The sequence below is a fragment of the Macaca nemestrina genome, chromosome X (assembly GCF_043159975.1).
Source record: "Macaca nemestrina isolate mMacNem1 chromosome X, mMacNem.hap1, whole genome shotgun sequence".
NCBI lineage: Eukaryota > Metazoa > Chordata > Mammalia > Primates > Cercopithecidae > Macaca > Macaca nemestrina.
Window position 1 is genome coordinate 37,073,966 of NC_092145.1, and position 23,657 is coordinate 37,097,622.

The 23,657-nt window shown below is 40.4% G+C and overlaps 1 protein-coding gene across 5 annotated transcripts in view; it reads right to left on the reverse strand.

Annotated features, from left to right (window-relative positions):
• Window positions 1-23,657, reverse strand: part of LOC105468378 (dedicator of cytokinesis 11) — a 189,492-nt gene that overhangs the window by 70,936 nt on the left and 94,899 nt on the right. For all 5 annotated transcript variants that reach the window (XM_011718493.3, XM_071089250.1, XM_071089249.1 and 2 more), the window contains 10 exons: window positions 22,635-22,727; window positions 20,489-20,612; window positions 16,144-16,265; window positions 15,577-15,663; window positions 14,123-14,212; window positions 8,076-8,194; window positions 5,446-5,515; window positions 5,233-5,358; window positions 4,234-4,305; window positions 3,172-3,318 (listed from right to left, as the gene is read on the reverse strand). In XM_011718493.3, the coding sequence (XP_011716795.2) occupies window positions 3,172-3,318; window positions 4,234-4,305; window positions 5,233-5,358; window positions 5,446-5,515; window positions 8,076-8,194; window positions 14,123-14,212; window positions 15,577-15,663; window positions 16,144-16,265; window positions 20,489-20,612; window positions 22,635-22,727 (1,050 nt within the window). The remainder of the gene's footprint in view (window positions 1-3,171; window positions 3,319-4,233; window positions 4,306-5,232; window positions 5,359-5,445; window positions 5,516-8,075; window positions 8,195-14,122; window positions 14,213-15,576; window positions 15,664-16,143; window positions 16,266-20,488; window positions 20,613-22,634; window positions 22,728-23,657) is intronic.

Consider the following 23,657-nt stretch of genomic DNA (forward strand, 5'->3'; position numbering starts at 1 on the left):
ACCAAAAGGGTTTTTGTGTTCAGTGAAGTCAAGGCGTAAAACCTCCCTTCTCTGTGACAGCCCTAAGTTATTCATATTTGCCTGCTGTCATTCTCCTAGTTAAGGCTCTCACTACCTTGCAACTGAAAAACTGTAGTTAACCTCCTCAGTCTTCATGTCTCTCATGTCTCCATCCATCTGCTTCCAGATTAACCTCTAAGTCCCAGCCCTAATCGTGTCATTTTCCTGCCCCAAAGCTTCCAATAGTTCCCTATCGTCTCTAATATAATTTCAAACTCCTTAGCTTGGCATTCAAGAACACTCACAATCTTGTCCCAACTTACTTGTCCAGCTTCATTTGCCAACAGATCTCATTGACTTCCTTTGACTGTGTCTCAAAACATAAAAAAAAAAAAAAAAAAAAACAGAGAGAAAGAGAGACAGGCAGAGTCTTGCTCTGTCACTCAGGCTGGAGTGTAGTAGCACAGTCATAGCGCACTACAGCCTCAAACAATCCTCCTGCCTCAGTCTCCCAAGTAGCTGGGACTAAGGCGGGCACCAGCATGCTCAGCCATCATTCACTTATTATCCCCTCGAGATGCACTGTGTATTCCCACCTCTAGGTCTTTGACTCATGCCACACCTAGCAAGTCTATCGCTACTTCTATCTGATCTTGTTCATTCTTTAAGGTTCTCATGAAATCCCATCTTCCTTAACTACATTGGTCCATGGATCCCTTCAAACACTTTATTCAGTATTAGCTTGTATTTTACTATTTTCCTGTCATCTCACCTAGATTGGACAATAAGAATGATCTTTTCCTTTATATCCTTCATAGTGCCTACAATATTTCTGTGAAATCCAAATAATTCAATATTTGATTAACCAGCTACCTGCATCTTGCATCTCATACTCTCCTTTCCACTTCTGCTGCCACTGCCCAGGGGCAGACCCTCATCACCTGTCATCTGGATTACTGAGTTAGGCTCATATTTATTTATTCCAGCATCCAACAAACATTTAGAGGATCTACTATGTTTGAGACAATGTATTACATTCTAGAGAAATACAAAGTGGAATAAGGCATGGTCCATAATCATGTCTAATAGTGAAGACAATCACATATTAAAAACATAGTGTACAATAAGAAGTGCCATAGAACTATGTAAAAGACAGATGAACAACAGAAGGGGTGATCAACACTGCATGGAAAGGCCAGGGAAGAGCTGAGCCTAAAAGACAAGTGGATTGTGCCAGGCGGACAATTGGTTTTCTAATCAGTTGCCCTGACTTGGCTTGGGTCTCTTCCTCACTTCATCTATCATAACAGCAAGAAAAGTATCCTCCGAAGTATTTGGTGTTGCTCCATTGCATATGAATCAAAGTCCAAATTCCTTAACCTGACATTTAAGGCCTTCTGTTATTGGCACCAGATGGCCTTTCCAGCTCTTTCTTCATACTTCCTAAACTCATCACACAATGAGTTTTCACTCGTCCCTAAATAATTTTTGAACATGTAAATTTCATCTTTGCTCAGGGACCCTCTAACTGCAACATGCTCAACTCTTGTCCTGGGGAACTCTGCACTATGCTACTTGTTTCATGCTGCCTGGTCATAATCTCTCTCTCCCTTTCTAGTTTTTCTATAGTATTTTGTCTGTATTTCTGGTGTTACTGTTATCACCTTTATCTTGCATATATATTCAAATTTGACCACTAACACGGCCTCTCACATCTTTGAATTGCCACACAGAAGACAAGCCAATGGGCCAGGCGCAGTGGCTCACGTCTGTAATTCCAGCACTTTGGGAGGCTGAGGTGGGCGGATCACGAGGTCAGGAGGTCGAGACCATCCTGGCTAACACGGTGAAACCCTATCTCTACTAAAAAATACAAAAAATTAGCTGGGCATGGTGGCGGGCACCAGTAGTCCCAGCTACTCGGGAGGCTGAGGCAGGAGAATGGTGTGATCCCGGGAGGCGGAGCTTGAAGTGAGCTGAGATCACGCCACTGCACTCCAGCCTGGGCGACAGAGCAAGACTCAGTCTCAAAAAAAAAAAAAAGACAAGCCAATGTTTGCTGACTTGAATTAAGTAAATGCTGCTACTAAACCAAAACTGTTCTGTTCCCTTTACATAGTAAACTTCAAGTTTAAACTCCATGGAAGAAGCTAATGTTCTACATTTCAGAAAGTATGTGCTCCCATTTAAATAAGCATTTAAACTATGTTTAAAAACACTGTGTGCAACAAGCAACACTTGTCTTCTGACTAGGCCACCTGTATGTGTCCTCTGATTTCATCAATTCGTCATTTCAATGGGGGATGGGGACAAATTTGCTGTGATCAGTTAAGCTAAAAGATACGGCTTTTATCCAAAAGAGGCAATAACAAGTGTTGGTGAGGATGTGGAGAAAAGGGAACCTTCCTACCCTATTGGTGGGAATGTAAATTAGTACAACCACTATCAAGAACAGATTTGTTTGTATTTCTGGTATGACTGTTATCACCTTTATCTTGTATATATAGTTAAATTTGACTACTAAGATAGCTTCTCACATCTTTTCTTGTTTTGTTTTGAGACGGAGTCTCACTCTATTGCCCAGGCTGGAGTGCAGTGGTGTGATCTCGGCTCACTGCACCCTCTACCTCCCAGGTTCAAGGGATTCTCCTGCCTCAGCATCCCAAGTAGCTAGTGGCGCCTGCCACCACACCCAGCTAATTTTTGTATTTTTGGTAGAGACGGGGTTTCACCATGTTGGCCAGGCTGGTCTCGAACCCCTGACCTCATGTGATCCGCCCACCTCAGCCTCCCAAAGTGCTGGGATTACAGGTGTGAACTACTGTGCCCGGCCGGCCTCTCACATTTTTGAATCGCCACATAGAACACAAGCCAATGCCAATGTCTTCTATGGAGGTTTCTCAAATAACTGAAAATACAGCTACCATACGATCCAACATTCTACTCTTAGGTATATACCCAAAAGGAAGAAAATCAGTAGATCAAAGAGATATCTGCACTCCCATGTTTGTTGCAGCACTGTTCACAATAGCCAACGTTTGTAAGCAACCTAAGTTTTCCAGTAGTCTTATGAAGACCTAGCTGAGTCTCTAGAAGGTGCTTAATTTTTTTCTTGGGCTTCCTGTCAATGAAGAGGAGTTCCTTACCACATTCCAGCTGCCTTTAACTCACCTTCAGGAAGCTAGCCAAACTATAGTTCACATTTCTGGACTCTTCGGGAATCTCCGCATACCGAATAGTCACATGGGGAATTATTGCAAGAAGCAGTGAATGTAAGACATGATGATATGTCTCGGGAAATCTCTGGCCTCGGGGAAGCTGAAATGAAATAGGCACAGAAAAAAGTCAGACTTCTGAAAGGTCTAAGTTGCCATTTTTACTTTCAAACACATTCTACAAATAAATATATCTTAAAACTGATGTACAATTGTTCTCCCAACCTAAAAATGACATCACTAGTTCAAGATGTACTTGACTCTCTATAATTACAGGAACTCTCTGGATCTCTAATAATCTACCTGACTGAGGTTATCAGCAAGAATGGGTTGTTCTGCCCCAACTTTGGAATATCATGCTTCTGAGTTACAGACAAATCCCAGTTTTCATTCCACTTTTTTCCTGACACACAAAGTATGCATGCACTTCAATTTCAGTAAACGTATTAATAAATTCTGATAAAAAATAATTAAGTATAAGGTAAATATTTTGTACTTCACAAGTCTTAGCTTTATGATTCCTATGAATAAGAAAAATTGTTTTACCTTTCAAACAATTAAAAATTACAACAAATTGCATACATCACATTCCGGGATCATATCTAGTGCATAAAGTGTTTGTAACACTGCACGTGCATGGGCAAATGCTATGTCTGATTTAACCCAATGAGTCTTCTCAAGAGACATTTTTAAGCCATAAGACAAAGGCAAAGATTCAAAGGTAATGAGTTGTACATGGCAAATGATTATAGGAAAGAATCTATGTGGAAAAGTCTCTGCAGATTAGATGGTGAGAACATATCAACTGCAAGACCTCAGATTTACGCAATACATCCATTGTTTTTGTAAGCAACATTGAAAAAGCTAAGCACTCAGAGCCTTTAAATATAAAACAGGATTTGCATGGCATGGCTATCTGAGAGTAAGATTAGCTTTTTTTGTCTACATCAAATATTATTCTTATATATACAATTATCATTTGCCAACTGAAAGTTATTCTTTACCTTAATTTACTTACCTTAATCTTATTCTCTTCCAACAAGTATGTGGCCATCGACTTTGCAATTATTTCAAAGAAAAACCATGAGTACTAAAAAAAAAAAAAAAAAAAGAAAAGAAAATCTTTAACTGTTACCAAATCTTTGAAGTTTAGCAAAGTTTGACAAATCAATATGGGTCTTGTCTTTGAATTTTACTAACATTTTCAAGTGATCCCAAGTCACTATCAAAGTCTCACAGAATATCTGCCAATGGTTTTAGCAAAAAGGTACTATTGTACTTCAGGGTTGACTGGTAATATACAAAGGAAGGATGGGAACCTTTGTCCCACTGGGGAGTATTTTATCCCCACCATTGTTTCTAATTGCCCACACGTGGTATTAAGAGCAAACTAACTTCTAGTTTATCTTGTTACCGCTTTTAAATGCTCAATGAATCTTATTACCACCTGCACCTAGCTTGGGCCCCAACCCTGCCTTTGATGTGACATTTGTGCAGCCTAAGTAGCCTACATGTTCGCCTACGTCATATAACTTGAAGAGTAGAGAGAAGCCTCAATCAGATATACTCCAAGATACTCGAAATTCTACCATTAATAAAAGAAGTAATAAAAATAATGACAATAATAACAGCTATAATTTCTTGAGTGCCTACGATGTGCCAGGAACCATGTGTTGAATGCTTTACTTATATTTTAGCAATGAGGATTTGGAGGCTCAGAAATGCTAAATAACTGGCCCCAGGTCACAAAACTATTTTGTGACGGATACAGGATTCTAACTCAGGTCTATCTGATCCAAAAGTCTTTCTTTTACACATTTAAATGAGGGCAGGGGGTGGGTAGCTGGGGTGAAGAAGGTTCTGTGGAGAACTTCAGGAAAAGGATGCATGGGCAAAGTGGTGGGGAGAGGACGGGTCACATGTGAAACTGATGAAAGACTAGAAACGAAACGGGAGGGTATCAAAAAAAAGTGTGTCTATGGCTGCTTTCGTTCCTTGTTGTGTCCTGTGTTCGCACCTTTAGCAATTTGTTTATTGATAAAAAATCTGCAGACTGTTTCAATATAGCTATCATCGTAGTAGCCAGGGTTTCATGTATCAGCTGGGCCTGAGGAGCACTCGGTTTTTCAGGTCGGAAGCTATACTACAAATAAACAAACAAAAAAATGAACTGTAAGACAAAACTGTCACATAAAACAAATTGCTCAGAAAGAAACTTTACTCCACAAACCTTTATGAATGATCTTAAATAACTATCCAAGCCTTCTTCGTGGCACTTTGATACAATATGTAAGAGAACCCTGAAACGACATTCACAAGAGTCAGCATGTCATACTATAATGAATTACCATATTTTGATTCTTAAGATTGTCATGTGTAGCCCCCAAAACATCTAACACTGCCTAAATAATTAAAAGTGAGATGACTGCATTAAATATAATGGTGATAGTTTAGGTGTACGGAAGATTTCAGCATCTATCATGCTCGGGTCTTATAAAATATATTTCCTAGTTCAAAAGAAGGATATTTAATTTGACAACCCAGATGTGACGTCTGTTTCTAAATCTCTGTATGTGCCTGAAGCATGGTGGTAGCTACTATGCAGTAAAAGACTTCAAATTAGATAAATATTGAGATACCCTCTAGTGAGAATAAAAGGAAGAGAATAGAAAGACACAATGAAGGCCGGGCGCGGTGGCTCATGCTTGTAATCCCAGCACTTTGGGTGGCCAAGGCGGGTGGATCATGAGGTCAGGAGTTTGAGATCAGCCTGGCCAACACAGTGAAACCCCGCCTCTACTAAAAATACAAAAATTAGCTGGGTGTGGTGGCGGGCACCTGTAATCCCAGCTACTTGGGAGGCTGAGGTAGGAGAATCGCTTGAATCCGGGAGGCAGAGGTGGCAGTGAGCCAAGATTGCACCACAGCACTCCAGCCTGAGTGACAGAGCGAGACTCCACCTAAAAAAAAAAAAAAAAAAAAAAAAAAAAGGAGGAGAGAGAGAAAGAAAGACAGAAAGAAAGAAAGAAAAGAAAAGAAAGACAGAAAGAAAGAAAAGAAAAGTAAGACAGAAAGAAAGACAGAAAAAGAAAGAAAGGAAAGAAAGAGAAAGAAAGAAAGAAAGAAAGAAAGAAAGAAAGAAAGAAAGAAAGAAAGAAAGAAAGAAAGAAAGAAAGAAAGAGAAAGAAAGAAAGAAAGAAAGGCAATGAAAAGCATGTCAACAGGGGGAAAAGGGAGAGCTGGGGCAGGTGTAATGATATGAACTATAATTGGGGTAAGAGACTAGCAGTGTCCTCAAAGTTCAGCACATATAAGAAGCACGTGGTGGGTCCTTTGACTCCATTGCTCAGCCCTTCTCCCAGAGTTTCTGATTTTGTAGGTCTGGAGTGAAGCTCAATGATTAACAATTTTACTAAATTCCCAGGTGATACTGATGCTACTGGTATGGGAACCATGTTTTGAAAACCACTGGCCTAAAGTTTCTTCCATTTTCAACCACACTATCCCCAACAGCAGCAATGCACGCAAATGGTGTGCGGCTGTGGTGTGAGGTCTGGTGGAAGAGGTTGTGGCAACAGCAGAGGCAGCAAAGCAAGAAACTTCCAGCACTCAGCCCACAATTTAAGTATCCTGTTTTGATTTCAAAATTCAGGTGTATTGTGCATTCTACTCTACAATACATCCTTGTTTGTTTTCATATAAAAATAATACTTCCTTATTCTTTCAAGTAAAAATTGATGGCTTAGGGCCACATTCTGTTAAATATACATCCCTAGTCACCTGTGTCTATTTAAATTGATTAAAATTAAAATTAAACACAATTAAAAATTCGGTTCCTGCAGGGCGCAGTGGCTCACGCCTGTAATCCCAGCACTTTGGGAGGCCGAGGTGGGTGGATCGCCTGAGATCAGGAGTTTGAGACCAGCCTGGCCAACATGGTGAAACCCCCATCTCTACTAAACATACAAAATTAGCCGGGCATGGTGGCAGGCGCCTGTAATTCCAGCTACTCGGGAAGCTGAGGCAGAAGAATCGCTTGAACCCAGGAGGCAAAGGCTGCAGTGAGCCGAGATTGCTCCATTGCACTACAGCTGGGGCAACAAGAGCGAAATTCCATCTCAAAAAAAAAAAAAAATTCTGTTCCTCAGCTGAACCAGCCCCAGCTGAAGTGCTCAATAGCCACATGTGGCTGGTGGCTGCTATACTGAACAACACAAGTGTAGAACATTTACATAATTGGAGAAAGTTCAATTGGAACTTAGATATTTATCTTTTTAAATACATAAAGCAAATATTAATGAACATGAAAGGAGAAATATATTGCAATATAAAAATAGAGGACTTCAATATCCCACTTTCAACAACGGACAGATCAACCAGACAGAAAAGTAATAAGGAAATATTGGACTCGAACTACACTTAGACCAAATAGACCTAACAGACATATACAGAACATTCCATCCAACAGCAACAGAATATCCATTCTTTTCATGAACACACAGAATCGTCTCTAGGCTAGACCATATATGTTAGGCCACACACCAAGCGTTAAGAATTTTAAGAAGACTGAAATCATATCAAATGTTGTTTCCAACCACAATGGAATGAAACTAGAAATCAATCACAGGAGAAACCGTGGAAAATTCAAAATAGGTGGAAATTAAACATGTTCCTGAGTCAAAAAAGAAAAGGGAAAATTTATAATATCTTGAGACAAATGACAATGAAAACACAACATACCAAAACCTACGGAATGCAGCAACAGCAGTTCTAAGAGGGAAGTTTCTAGTAATGAATACCTCTATTAAAAGATAAGAAAGATTTCAAACAGCATCTTGGTATTATAACACCGAAACTCACATGGTGCAGTTGATAGGAACGTCATCTTCATGAGTCATATTTGTGAGAACTCGGAAGAGTTGCATAAGAATTACAGGCAGAAACTGTATCATGACTTGGATCTCCATGGCATGCAAACACTAAAATTAAGTCATTATTAGTTATGAAAACAAACAGAAATATGATAAAATTTGCACATGTGAAACAACAAAAAAATTAAGTAATGAGAAATACATTGACTAGCGTATAAGTTCAATTAAAAGTGAGCTTTCCATGGGATGGGGGCTTTTTGTTAATTAATCCACACCTCTATTTGGCACTCAGATTTTATTTCATGTTAAATACTAAAGGTAATAAGTATAATTTGGATAAACAGTTTTTGGAAAATTGACAACTGACTCCTGGTAAACCAACACTCAATTGCCTGGGGCAGTGGGGAGGAACAGACATGTTTGGAGATGATACTAGAGATGCATCTACTAACCCCCAGGCATTCTGTATCTTTTGCAGGGGAAGGTGGGCATCAGTTAATCTGGTGACAAGTTAAGTGGAATTCAATAAAGAGTGGTTCTATATGTAATTGGCTGTACACCATTACCACTACAAAACGGAAGCACGTTTGCAGTCTAAGAATCTTATAATACATTTCCTTCAAAGTGCTAACACTCTGTCTCCAATGATAAGTGCGCTACGAACATCAAAAAGAAGAAACGTGATCATATATACAGAGAAATTATACAAATAGTGAAAGTTGTTCAATTTCTTTCTTCTTTCTTCCCTTCTCTCCACATTCACTCACTCAACCAGTCAACCAAAAAAAGGAAACAAACCTCGCTGAGCATCTTTCTATATCAATTCAATGTGTAGTGCTAGGTGAAATAGAGAGGTGGATAAATCAAGTCTCTGTACTTAAAAAACTCATAAGTTCTCTTTCCCAGATTCCCTGACTCTTGCCACAATCTGTCTTCAAGACCTTCTAATCGATAACCAAAATAGTATAAATCATTTTCTCTTTAGCAGGTCTCTGTACCATTTCTCTTTACTCTCAATACATCCAACTCTCATTTCTAAATTAATCTTCCTCAAATACTCGTTACATTAGACCACCTCCTGCCAAGATTTTTTCGATGTCTCCCCATAGCCTATGACAGTGGTTCTCAACCAGGGGCCATTTTGTCCCCAGCAGATTTGGCAATGTCTGGAAACGGTTTTGGTGGTCACAACCAGGGAGTGATACTGACATCTAGTGGCCAGAGGCCAGCAATGCTGCTAAATATCCTATAACGCACACACAGACCCTCATGTACAAAGAATTATTCTACCCCAAAATGTCAATAGTGCCAAGATTGAGAAATCCTGGCCTAGAGTATTAAGACCAAGTTATTTCAGACCTAACTGGCATTTTCAGCCTAAACAATCATCACTGTTCTCTACAAGGCCAAACTGGTATCTCTGGTTTCTTCACTGTTCTTGAATATATCATTTACTTTCCTACCTTTGTGTCTGTTCATAGTTTTTAGCCAAATCCTGGCCACTCTTTCAAGGCAAGTACAAATGACCACTTCAGGGAAACCATTCATTTTCTCATTCGACAAAGGGAAAACAAATGAACTCCCGATAGCCAAGCACACCAAAAACAAAAGTAAACCCAAACAAATAAAGGCCATGGTTTCTACCATCAAGTTGTTTGCAGTGTACAGGGGATAAAGGCATGGAACTAAATAACTGCAATATCAACAGTAAATACCATGATCATGGGATATACAAAATTCACAAAGAAGCCACTGAGTGTGCAACTGAGTGTGCAAGTGGGTGGGGAATGTCTGGTAAGGCCTTAGAGATGGGAAAGGGTGAATGATAAATAGAATAGTGCCAGGTAGAAAAGAGAGACGGGCATTCCCTGCTACCAGTAGCGGTCCTCTGTAATTTATTCTCAACATGACAGCCAGAGTGTTCTTTTTGAAATGCAAATTAGACATTGCCATCTTTCTGTTGTTAAAAACAAAACAAAACAAACTACTGCGAACAAAGAGCTGTCATAAGCTTCCATGCCTACGACATACCCTGCCTGTCCCTCCAAACCCATCACTTGCCATCCTTCCCCAACGATGCACACTGTACTATAGCTACATGGTCTTTTCTTTTCTTTTTCTGTCCTTCACACATGCTGATGTAAGGTGTTTACATGGCTTTACCCCCTAAGGTTGTCTTCCTCTCATCCTTTCAGCTTGAAATGCCATTTCCCCCAGTAGGCCTTCCCTGACCACTCTATGTAGAGTGTACTTCCGGTCATGTTGGATCCCATTAACCTGCTCTTTTCTTCATGGCACTCGCTTATAATCTCTCTACCACAACTGGAAAAGGTATGCTGTCTAAACTGTTCCCCATTCAATTCATAGCATCCAGAACAATGTATGGCCCATACTACATGATCAATAAATATTTGGTGACTTACTGAATAAATGAATAAAATAATAAACTAGGCCGGGCCTGCAATCCCAGCACTTCGGGAGGCTGAGGTAGGCGGATTACTTGAGCTCAGGAGTTCGAGACCAGCCTGGCCAACATGGTGAAACCCCATCTCCACTAAAAATACAAAAATTAGCCAGGTATGGTGGTGCATGTCTGTAGTCCCAGCTACTCGGGAGGCTGAGGCAGGAGAACAGCTTGAACCCGGGAGGCAGAGGTTGCAGTGAGCTGAGTTTGCAACATTGCACTCCAGCCTGGGCAACAGAGTGAGACTCTGTCTTCCCCTTCCCCCCAAAAAAAGACAGGAGCCCTCTAGCCTACAGTAGTTCCTCAGTTCACCAAACCCTCAGCACTTGTACACCGTATCACATACTGGACATTTCATCATATATTGCTTTGAACTATTAATTGTATTATTGACAGACTGTCATTTAACTTATGTGTGTCCTGTCTCTTCAGTTAGACTATAAGTTCCCCTATGGACAATAACCCTAAATTATTCTTCTCTGTAAGCCTCAAAGAACTAGGAAAATACTAAATATATAAGAAGAGCTCAAAAAGTGGATGGTAAATGAATTCTTGAAACAATGTCATTTATAGGAACAACAGATAGCAAGGTGTAGTAGAAAGAACATGGGACTCGTCATAGTCTCACCCCAGTTCTGCTACTAACCAGTTGAATGACTACAGGCAAGTCACCTCTACTTGGGCCCCAGCTTCCTCATCTGTTAAAAAAAAAACCCAAAAAAAAGCCTTGACTGGACGTGGTTGCTCACACCTGTAATGCCAGCACTTTAGGAGGCCCAGATGGGCAGATTACCTGAGGTGAGGAGTTCAAGACCAGCCTGGCCAACATGGCGAAACCCCATCTCTACCAAAAATACAAAAAAAAAAAAAAAAAAATATTAGCTGGGCATGGTGGCGGGCACCTATAGTCCCAGCTACTCAGGAGGCTGAGGCAGGAGAATCACTTTAACCCAGGAGGCGGAGGTTGCAGTGAGCTGAGATTGCACCACTGCACTCCAGCCTGGACGACAGGGCGAGACTCTGTCTCAAAAAAAGAAAGAAGAAAAAAAATCTTGAGAATCCTTTTCCGCACTAAGGTTATATAGAGGAGCTTGGCTATTTCTGAAATCACAAGGTATTTCATTGACTGCCACTAGAGGGAGAGTGTAGGTCACATAAATATCAGAAATTTCACCTCTTCAAAAAAACAAATACGAGCGCTTTTCCATTTTAAGAATACCCGTATATATGAAAATGATGTTCTTTTCCATTCCACTTGATCAAAACTTTTATGAAACTTTCCCATGTGAAGAACAAGCATTAACAAAGCATTCATACATATTGAGGTACTAGACATTTACCTGAGGAAAGGATTTAAAAGTTAGATGATTATCATACCTTTTTTTTTTTTTTTTTTTTTTGAGACAGGGTCTTGCTCTGTGGCCCAGGCTGGAGTGCAGTGGCATGATCACAGCTTACTGGAGACTCAACCTCCTCCCACGTCAGCCTCCCAAGTAGCTGGGATTACAGACATGTGCCACTATGCCTGGCTAATTTTTGTATTTTTTTGTACAGATGGGTTTCACCATGTTGATCAGGCTGGTCTCGAACTCCAGGGTTCAAGCAACCTGCCTGCCTGGGCCTCCCAAGGTGCTGGGATTACAGGCATGAGCCATTGTACCTGGCCTATAATACTTCTTAATGATGGTTAAGAACATATAGTCATATAGCCACCACTTACTGACTGTCTCCCTTCTACTCTTGAACAGTATGTTTTCTATATGGTAAGCAGAATGACACCTTAAAAACCAAAGTCACATCATGTCACACCTCTGTCCAAAGCTCCATAAGGCTTCCTATCTCACTCAGAGTGAATTCAAACTCCTCGCCATGGCTTATAAGGCCTTACTTGACAAGCTCCCAGCAACCTCCCCGAGGTAATGTCCTATCACTCTGTGTCCCAGCCACACTGGGATTCTTGCTGTTCCCCGAACACATCAAGCCAAGCTCCTGGGGGCCTTTGTACTTTCTGTTCCCAGCTCTCCCCGAGATATCCACATGGCTGGCACTCATTTCCTTTAGGTCTCTGTTCAAATGTGCCTTTATTAGAGAGATTTTCTCTGGCCACTTTAAAACAGGGACCCCTTGTAAATCTCTGCTCCCCTTCATTGTGCTGGTTTTCTTTATAACAGTTATTACCATATGAGATGACGTATATATTTATTCACTTATGTGTTTACTGTCTGTCTCAACAAGTAAGCTCTTTGACAATAGGGATATTATTTGTTTTCTTCACTTAAATTTCCAATGCTTAAAATGATGCCTGGCCCATAGGAAGCACTAAAGGAATAAGTGTGGCATGAATGATTACTATCTGGCAGATGCTCTAATCTTTTTTTTTTTTTAAAACAAACAAACAAAAAAGCAGAATCTCGCTCCGTCACCCAGGCTGGCGCGATCTCAGCTCACTGCAACCTCCGCCGGCCTTCTCAGGTTCAAGCGATTCTCCTGCCTCAGCCTCCTGAGTAGCTGGGATTACAGGTACCTGCCACCACGTCTGGCTGATTTTTGTATTCTTAGCAGACACAGGGTTTCACCATGATGGCCAGGCTGGTCTTGAACTCCTGAGCTCAAGCAATCTCCCTGCCTCGGCCTCCCAAAGTGCTGGGATTACAGGTGTGAGGCACCATGCCCAGCCCCATTATCTAATTTAAGTCTCACAATCATCCTACAAGATGGGCACTATTGTTATCCCCACATGACATATGAAGAAACAAAGGCTCAGAGAAGTAACTTGGTCATGGTCAGTTACAGAGCTAGTAAGTGACATGTGGGATACAAGCTCAGTTTATTATTCCAGAACCCATATATTTGATCTCATCTCATACGACCTCTCTGAAAGAAATGAACATTTTTGTTCCTGAGTATATCATTAAGTAACAGCATATGTCCAAAGGTAAATCCTAAAGATGTGTGATTTAAAATAAAATTTCCTCAGACTTGCTATAGCTATCTTATTAAAGGAACAATTAAAAGAAGAGAGCCACTGTCAGGCAAATTATGACATGCACTGTAGTCCTAGCACACAGGCAAAAAATCACGTGTTAGGTCCTCTATACATGTGGTAAGACACAATATTCCAACATGCATAAACTATGTGTCTTCGTTAGCCAGCCCCTTTCTTAGTCTATCACCCATGGACACAAGAACAATTTCACATTTCATTCCAAGCCAAAGTGATTCCATTCCTCTGGCCCTTCCCCCCACAGCATCCTCCACCTTTATTGGGCAGTCAGCAGGAAGACAAAGGCCCTGAAAAATCAATTTATGGACCCGAAATAAACATTTTCATGAGAGTTTCAAAAATATGATGCTGCGTTGTTGCTATTACATTTTCTTCCTAATGTCGCCACTCTGCTGTCTGGTTCTAAACAGCCACATGATGGAAAAATACATCATAGAAAGTATTCTCTTGAGGAAATACAGCCAAAAATATTTTAAACTGTCTGTTTGCTTTTTTTTCCCCACACCAAAATGTGGCAACAGAAAGATAAGAAAGACAAACCTTTCGCAGAAAGCTGCTGTTCATTTACCTTTAAATATTTAATGAGCTCCCCTGGAACTTCTTTCGAGCCTGACTGAATCAGCTGGCAGTGATGGAAGAATTTGTGCACATGCAGATCCTGGAACACAGATGGAAACAGCCATATGAAATTTGATTCATTATCCTCAAATGCAAGCTCTCTACCTTTCCCTCCTGCTGTATCTTGCAGACCTACTTATCCGGTATTTTAATGCCCGGGCTCAGCAGCTCTTGACCACCACACAAAGCAGCAAAACCAGGTAAATCTGGCATGTACATAAGCACATGGGGTAGGCCACCATTTATTTATTTATTTATTTATTTATTTATTTATTTATTTATTTTGAGATGGAGTCTTGCTCTGTCGCCCAGGCTGGAGTGCTGTGGCGCGATCTCGGCTCACTACAAGCTCCGCCTCCCGGGTTCACGCCATTCTCCTGACTCAGCCTCCCGAGTAGCTGGGACTACAGGCACCTGCCACCACGCCCGGCTAATTTTTTTTTTTTATATTTTTAGTAGAGACGGGGTTTCACTGTGTTAGCCAAGATGGTCTCGATCTCCTGACCTCATGATTCGCCCGCCTCGGCCTCCCATAGTGCTGGGATTACAGGCGTGAGCCACTGCGCCCGGCCGGTAGGCCACCATTTATGCCCAACTAGCTAAACATTCATTTGATTCCGACTTTGACTAGTGTGTTCTATGAAGTTGGGCTGCTTCTCCATTTTAATGAAATAAGCAGAAATAAAGGTCTGAACTGAAAAATATACAGATAAATAAATAATAAAGATCTGAACTGATAAAGAAAAGATAGCAGCAGGAAGTTAGCAGAACAATAGTCAGGCATTCAATACCCAAATTTGCCATGGCACTTCACTGGCAAGGGAGTCCAACTGTCCTATGTGGAATCCATATATACTGATTTTGTAGACAGCACGGACTACATCAGGAACTAGAATAATGAAATGTGTGTTTTGACCTGATTCCCCTGATTACTACTCTGTGACCTTGGGTAAGTCACCTAACCTGCCTGAGCCTCAGTTTCCTCACCTATAAAATGGAGATGATGGCTTTCACATTCCTTTCAGAGTTCAATGAGGCTCAAATCAGTTAATGAGAATAAAAAGATAGTGTAATTTGAGAGAACTATAATATTTGAGACAGAATGACTTTTTTTTTTTTTTTTTTAAAGAGACAGGGTCTTACTCTGTCTTCCAGGCAGGAGTGCAGTGGCGGAATCACAGTTCACTGCAGCTTTGAACTTCTGAGCTCAAGCAATCCTCCTGCCTTAGCCTCCCAAAGTACTGGGATTATAGGCATGAGCCACTGCACCTGGCCAGGTGTTATTATTAATGAGAAAATCTTGCAGGTCACATCTTCTCTAAGGCTGTAGGAATCAAATGTGGTCTATTTTAATCAAACAAACTCAAGTATAAAAATTGACAAAATTCAAACGATGCAACTTACTTGAGTGTAAATGGTAGATTCTAAGTGGCTTTTAATCTTCAGCAAAGGCTTTGCACCATCTACCCATTTAATATCCACGTTACATTGCTGTGAACAGAAAATTGAGTTTCTGTAACATAACAATGGATAGATGAACAACATATAATATCTTTATGCATTTAAACATTTTTTCAGAAATGAATGCATTAATTTCATACCAAGAGATTATTGGAGAAAATACCCTACCTTTAGAATAAATATATCATAAATCATTTTAAATTTCCAATCCTTTGCAGACTGATATTTTCATAAATTACAGTAAAATGAATTACTTAAATATTTTGTAATATTATGCACAAAATCTGAGCCCCACTAAAAAATTGTTATTAAAATCAACAGACATAAAATTACTTTGTCAAACTGCTACAAATTCTAAACATGCACATTTCATGTTTATTTCTGTTGTGGACCCGCACCGGCCCTCGGACCTCACTTTGAGTAACATTGTATTAAACAATCGAGACCAACAGAATTCTATTTTTTGCACATTTAATCATGATTACTTCAACAAATGCAGTATTTTCCTACCCTTCTTGATTCCGCATCATTCAGATTCAAGTAGCCTGGGGGAAGATTGGCGGAAACTGGCAGCTGCTGCTCAAATGTGATGATTCTACCATCTTTCAGCAAAGGTACCCAGGCAAACCCAACTGCCAAGATAATAACCAACCGTGAGAAAGGAAATAACAAATGCAATCAGTAGGGGGCAGGGCAGGGTGGTGATGTCTCCAGGGATCTATGTGTGGGAGTTCAGGTGCTGAGCAACTGAGTACTGGGGAAGGAACCATGGGGTTTGGATGAACTCTCAATCCCAGCCTGACCACTAACAAGTTATGTACTCTATTTCCTTGACCATAAAAACGGGAATAACAACACAAGAATCTTTTTCATCTTTTCATCTACAAGAATTATTGAGAAACCAAAGTGAGATTACATGAAAACACTTTAAAATTTTATAAGTGCATCAATATCATTATCTTTATGCTTTGGGAAATATTTTTGGTAGATTTATTTTTAAAAGGCTCAGATAGTTCTCATCCATTCTTACACTAAGAGTACAGAGTCTCATGGCTGAGACTATTTCAGATAACAATCACATGCTCCAGAATTTCTTATGGCAACCCTAGGGTAAGGAACTGGAAAATGAAGGTCACAAAGTCACGGTCACACTCCATATTTATACAAGGCAGTAGGCATAAATCATTTAGTTAGGCAGAGTTTTCCTGATTACAGAAGGAAGAGGTGTAGGTGGAGGTAGGAGAATGCAGCCGGGGAATAGTGTTTATGACTTGAATCTATCAAGAGATTTTCCCCAATCTCTACATTTCTTAACAGTTCTCCCCAAAAGAGCCTTTTGGCTTTCAATTAGAAAACTCAACATGTTCTAGCTAAAAAAGCCAGAGCCATCTGTGTTGCTCAAGTTGAGTGGTGTCAGTATTTCCATTATAGAGATTACTCTGGGATTCAAGTGTTTATAACTCAGCTGTAAAAAAGCTTGCTCTGGACTGAGTTTTGGCATATGACAGAGGGTATTGGCTGGAGAACATTTTTTAAAGCCACTGCTTTCTGATTCTTTAAAATTCTTTGTGTGACTGTGTGTGTGTGTGTGTGTGTGTGTGATACTGTGAACACAGAAGTCAACACAAATCTGGTTAGAATGTTTTCATTTATGTGTTTAATTTGGCAAATGCTTTAATTCTTAAAAGGAGACTAAAACATTGCTTCTTTAAGTAGATTAAATGGCTTTCTCAGACTCCGAAATGTGCCTGATGGGCATCTTTACTAGTTCAACTACACAAATGGTTTACCCAGACCTTTTCTTTTATAAAAGGCAGAGGAAAGTAACATGAGCAGAAGAACCATTAGAAATGACTCTGTCAAAGTAGTTAAACTAAAAATTTGATGAATGAGAAAAGATTTCCAGCCCTGAAAATAGGAAAATGAAAGGAAAATCTATTTCTTGTTCTTATGCAACATTTTAAAATAGAAATTTTTATTGAGACCTCACATTCAGATATACCATACAATTCATTTATTTAAAGTGTACATATAGTGGTTTTTAGTATATTTGTGAAGTTGTATCTCCATGACCACCACTTAATTCCAGAAATTTTCATCACCCCCAAAATAAATCCCATAGCCCTTATAAGTCACTCCCCATTTCCCTCTTCTCCCAGACCCTGGCAACTGATAGTCTACTTTCTGTCTCTGTGGGACTGCTTAGGCAACATTTTTGTACTGTAAATGAATCAGAGCACAACCAAGCATGTCCCCTATTCAAAACTCATAGAGAGCACTTGGAAGCTGTAAAGGCACAATGTCAAGCACACCATCTGGCTCAAAGGTGGGAAGTCACTTACAGAATGGACAGTTCAAAGTGATGAGTGGCTCACAGAATAACCATTTCATGCTCCACTGAGCATCTTGTCCACCTCTGTCTAGGATTTGGATAACGAATCGGTAATTTAGCTTTCAGGATGTACACATGGTCATGGGTTCTTATCATTCTGCTAGTTTTCTTCTCAATCCTCAAAGCCCCTACCCTGAACTAACTGCAATTTCTATGGGGATGAAGAATAGATCCACACTACCTGCAAAGGGAACTCCCTCATTTTCAGTTCTACTGCCTGCTAGGTATCACTCCAATGTCTCACTAGCACCTAAAACTCAACTGATGTTGTCCCAAACCTGCCATCCCTACCCACAGTTTTGCTACTGGCAATGCCTTCTTTCCAACCACCCAGTTTTGAAACTTCATTGCTAACTAAATCATCTCTCTAATAGCCAATCACTTACCAGGTCCAATATGTTCTTCTTCTGCACTTCCCTTTCTCTCTGCCCACCCCACACCCACCCCACTACTGCCATAGTGCGGCCTCTTCCTTTCCTGGACCTTTGAAATAACCCTCTAACTGGTTTTCCTTTCTTCCTCTTCCTGCTCCTACTTGCCTTGCCCATTATACTGCTGCCTGATTGGTTTTCCTGAAAAACAGCTCTAATGTTTAAAACTCTCCAATAATTCCATTGTGGTGATGGAATAAAATCAAATCTATAGCCTGGTATTCAAGGCTTTCCAAAATCTGATGCCTCCTGTTCAACCTGACATCCTATGATCCCCCTCCTAGCACCCTGTGCTCCAGGATTAGTGAACTACTTGTGGTTTCCTGTCCATGCTCCTTGATACTCTGCCTCTGTACAAGCTGCTCCTTCACCTCATAATCCCCTACATTCCTGCCATCGTTGCATTATTGAACCCCACCCAACCCTTTAAGGCCTCACTCAAACACCATCTCCTAGAAGCCTTCTCTGATTCTCAGCCACTCGTCCCTCCACCAGCTGAATAATTCGCTCTTCAATAACTCGCATTATTGAACCCCACCCAACCCTTTAAGGCCTCACTCAAACACCATCTCCTAGAAGCCTTCTCTAATTCTCAGCCACTCGTCCCTCCACCAGTTGAATAACTTGCTCTTCTGAGTTCACGTTGCACTACTTTCTTAAACACCACTTTCTATCTTGTATTATAATTGTTTACGCAGGACTCATTTCCCTTACTAGATCATATCCTCACTGAAGATGAGATCTGTGTTTGATTCTCCACTATATTCTCCAAAGTGCCTACTACAGTATCTTGTACATAATACAGTTTGAGTATGCCTTATCTGAAACTTTTAGGAACAGAAGTATTTCAAATTTCTGATATTTTCAGATTTTGGAATATTTGCATTATACCAGTTGAGTATCTCAAATCCAAAAATTCAGAATATGAAATGTTCCAATGAGCATTTCCTTTGAAGATCTTGCCGGTGCTCAAAAAGTTTCCAATTTTGGAGAATTTTGGACTTGGGGATCTGGGATGCTCAACCTGTATGCAGAAATATTTGCTGAATGAATCAATGAATAATACAGACTAGCTGGGATCTGAATCTTAGGACATGCTGATGTTCATAAAGTGCTTGTGATACAAGCTGTGTTCACAAGGCCTTCTATTTCTGCTAAGGATGCTACCCATTGGTTTACCTAAAGCCTTGCTGAATGGGCCCATGACGAGAGCTTCACTACTGAAGCTTATTCAAGTTTGTTAAATCAGTTATCTTCTCATTAGAACTAGTCAACCCCCCACCTCCCTCTGGCTCACAGATGTCCCTGGGTCTGGGCTCACTTCCCTCTTCCTCAGTGAGCAGAACTGGAAAATTCTGGTTGCTGGGCAATTCTACATAAAAGAAATAACAAAAATACTATATCGCAATATGTGTTTCTTTTTGAGAATAGCAATATTACTTTATGTTGCTTATAGTAGTCTAAGCACATTGGCAAGCATATGGACAATGATATTTGGTAGAAATGATACTAAAATGAACATATAATATGCATTTTACCAATGAGCTTTTAAAATTAGAAATGTGCTTGATATGGTTTGGCTGTGTCCCAGCCCAAATCTCAATGTGAATTGTATCTCCCAGAATTCTCAAGTGTTGTGGGAGGGACCCAGCGGGAGGTAATTGAATCATGGGGGCCAGTCTTTCCCGTGCTATTCTCGTGATAATGAATAAGTCTCATGAGATCTGATGGGTTTATCAAGGGTTTCTGCTTTAGCTTCTTCCTCATTTTTCTCTTGCCGCTGCCAAGAAGTGCCTTTCACCTCTTGCCATGATTCTGAGGCCTCCTCAGCCATGTGGAAGTGTAAGGTTCAATTAAACCTCTTTTTCTTCCCAGTCTCGGGTACGTCTTTATCAGCAGCATGAAAATGAATGAATACAGTGGTTTTTGGTCAAGGGAAGAAGTGGTCTATAGCATAATGAAAAGAGATTATATCCTGGACAATTCCATTTCAAATAACTGTAGGAGAGAGGCATTTAAAGAGTACACATACCTGGAGTTTCAACTGTGTCCTGCTTTTTGGTTGTCCCCTTTGTGTTAATTTCACAACTTACATGATAAAAAGTGAAAAGCAAATGATGTTTTTGATGTAGGTGAATGGGAAGCTCAATTTTAATCTGAAATGAAAGCAAAATTACACATGGCACTTTGTTTTCTCAAGCTGAAACTATCAGACATTTAGTTCAGTTTCATCATACTGCTCCAAAAATACTTCCTAAAGGACTGGCCAAGTGGCCAAATAGTATCATTTAAATATATTCCAAATGCTTTTCTGGTCAGTTTCAGTTTGACAGCAATATTCTGAGTTGTGAGAGTTGATTTATTACTTTTGCTGGAGAGTACAATGGATTCTCCTGGATTCAATTTTGCAGCATAATTTTCTAAAACACTAAGTCAAAACCACATCCTCACAGCCCAGGGATACTATGCAACTCAATCTGCATCAATGAATGCAACCCATTTAAAATGTACACTGAATTTGAAAGGCTACTTTTTTTCCAAGTTGTTGTTCTCTTTTGCATGAAAAAATTAAGCCATTACAAATAAATATGCAAAAAGTAACTATGGTCTTATGGTATCCACAAATTATAGTTTATAGAAATTTCTCTAGAAGAAAAACACAACTTTGCTCTTAAAGATGAAAATTATCAGCCATGACATATACATTTAGTAAAAAATTAATGGTTGTAATAAAGCATCGCAAGTAATTTTCTAATCAGATCCCAACTGAATGTTTGTAATGCCTCCTGAAAGTATGTAAGAGAGAAATTACAGATTTAAATGATTTGATGCACATGCACGTACCCACCAAGGTACACATGCAAATACTCTCTGTCTCTCTCAGTCAATATACAGTGAATGATTGAAAAGCATGTTCATTTTAGGCATCCTAAAAATAATGTGGGTTACTTACTACATGGTCAAGTTTTTCGTAGTGACTGATGTTGGTTATAGAGATACACATATTTAACAACTTGGTGATGGACATCTGGTCCAATTATCATTCATACAAGGCATGGTTTTGATGTTATAACTAATGTCTGTTTTAGGTATACTTCACTACAGGACATGCCTATTCACAGCATCCAGACCATCTGGGCATGTAATGCTCTGCTGCACATAAATATGGGCATACCCCCTCCCTTGGTGGCAAAAATACAAGGCAATACTATCCCCTCCCCGTCCCCCATGAAACTAGGGACACTGGATTGAAAGAGAGTGAGCAAGGTCTAAGGCTGTGATATAAGGCTTCCATTCAACAGCAGGTGGACATGGCAAAATCACCACAGCGGGGGGGGGATGGTTTCAGACCAAGCCAAGAATGGAGCCACGTGGACTGAGGAGCAGGGACAGTAGAGCATCTGGGCTGGGATGCCCATCCAGGTTCCATAGAGACATATAGGAATCAAAAGGAGACTACGGATTTGGATATGCCAGATACATACAGACCAGAAGTGGCTGTGACAGAGATACTAAGAGACATGCTGGGAAGCACACAGAGACGTAGACGTGGAGAAGGAGGAAGAAGGAAAGAGGGGCAGAGACAGGGTTTCAAAGGCAGAGACACAATTTGAGAGGCTGAGTCAGGAGGAAGCACAGATACTCAGAGACCCAACCATACCCCTTTCTGTGCTTTGCACCGAAGCATGCAGGCCAGCCAGTGGGATTGTGGTGGCCCAGCTGTATCACTGTCTCTCCTAGTATTTCAGTTACAGAGAGACTGCACCCTACTATGTAAAACCGTAAGGGGAAAGAGCGAGAAAGGCATTCTGAAAACCTCTTCTGAATTTCTCATTTTAAAGCTGAGGAAATGGAGACTCTGGAGGGGGAAGTGACTTGATGTTATAGAGCCCGCACTGTCAAAGCTAGGAGGGCTAGAACCCTAGCTCCACTCTCGTGTTTGTCTCCTGCATTGTTACCTCAAGTCGAAGAGCCCCTTAAATTGGGGAGTAAATCTTCTACTACCATCAAAAGGCACCAAGCAGGCCAGTAGCACTCTGTTTCGTTGTAATATTTTCTGTTTTCATGGAACAAAACACTCAGGGATTGAAAGTGCAGGTAAAATGATGAAAATGATTCAAAGAGAAAAAGAATTCCAACCACTGCATTTTAAAAATGTCAGGATAATATATTTTTACCTCATCATAGAACTCTGGATTTTGATTGTGATGCGAGACAACAGCATAAGCATTTGTGGTAAAAACAGACCCTGCAGGTTTTCCATAAATACACTGCAAAAGAAGGAAACAGAGTCACCACTCCAAATGCAGGTCTGTAAATGTGATGCCATGGAACCACATATAGTTAGAGGCATCTGTCAGTACACGGCCATGGCCAAGCCCACCTGGCAGTCACCATGAGCCTGTAAATTCCCAATCATTTACACCGTCACTCCAGACACCAAATCGGACACCATGTAACTTGGCTGTACGGATGCTTCTGAATTTCCAGCCATCAAAGAAACACAATCTCAAACTACTTGATAGTAAGGAGCTGAATAGGCCTAGTCATTTGGAAGGGAAACGCTTGTCTCAAACCAGGCCTGTAAAGCTTACTTCTCTTATGCTATTTGCATTTCTTAATATGAGAGGCTCCCCATCAACCAGTTGGCAACATTTGTTAAATGCTCTTTGTGCAGTGGGCAAGGTGAAGCATGTTTAAAAAGTCCTAGCAGACACATTCCTGGCCTAAAGGAATTAAATTGAATGTGTATTAAGCTACAGACAAGCTTGCTGTTCTCTCACATTTTTAAATGTGGTACTTTATGAGCCACATTTTAAAATATCACTGGCTTTCTGTTATACCAATAAAATAAATGTAAGGCTTTCTATGGTTCCATGGAAAGATCCAATTTCATTTCTAGTGGGAGTTTTTCACTTCTATAGGCCTAATAGGCTCAAGGATGAATATGGAGTCAGCATGCCAATGCACTAATTGCCTCACTCTGTTACTTTAGAGCGAGCAATCCAGGCCAGCCAAGAAATGAAATTGAAACTCCATATGAGTGAATATCCAACTCTTCTTAAATACGGTTATGAAGGCAATTTGCGAGAACTGCTGAGAAGTAACCTAAGAGTCATTGGGTCTACAAAAGGATACTGCAAGTAGGAAATACAGCAGTTGTTCCCATCTCCACTGAACAGAGAACCAGACAAAACATA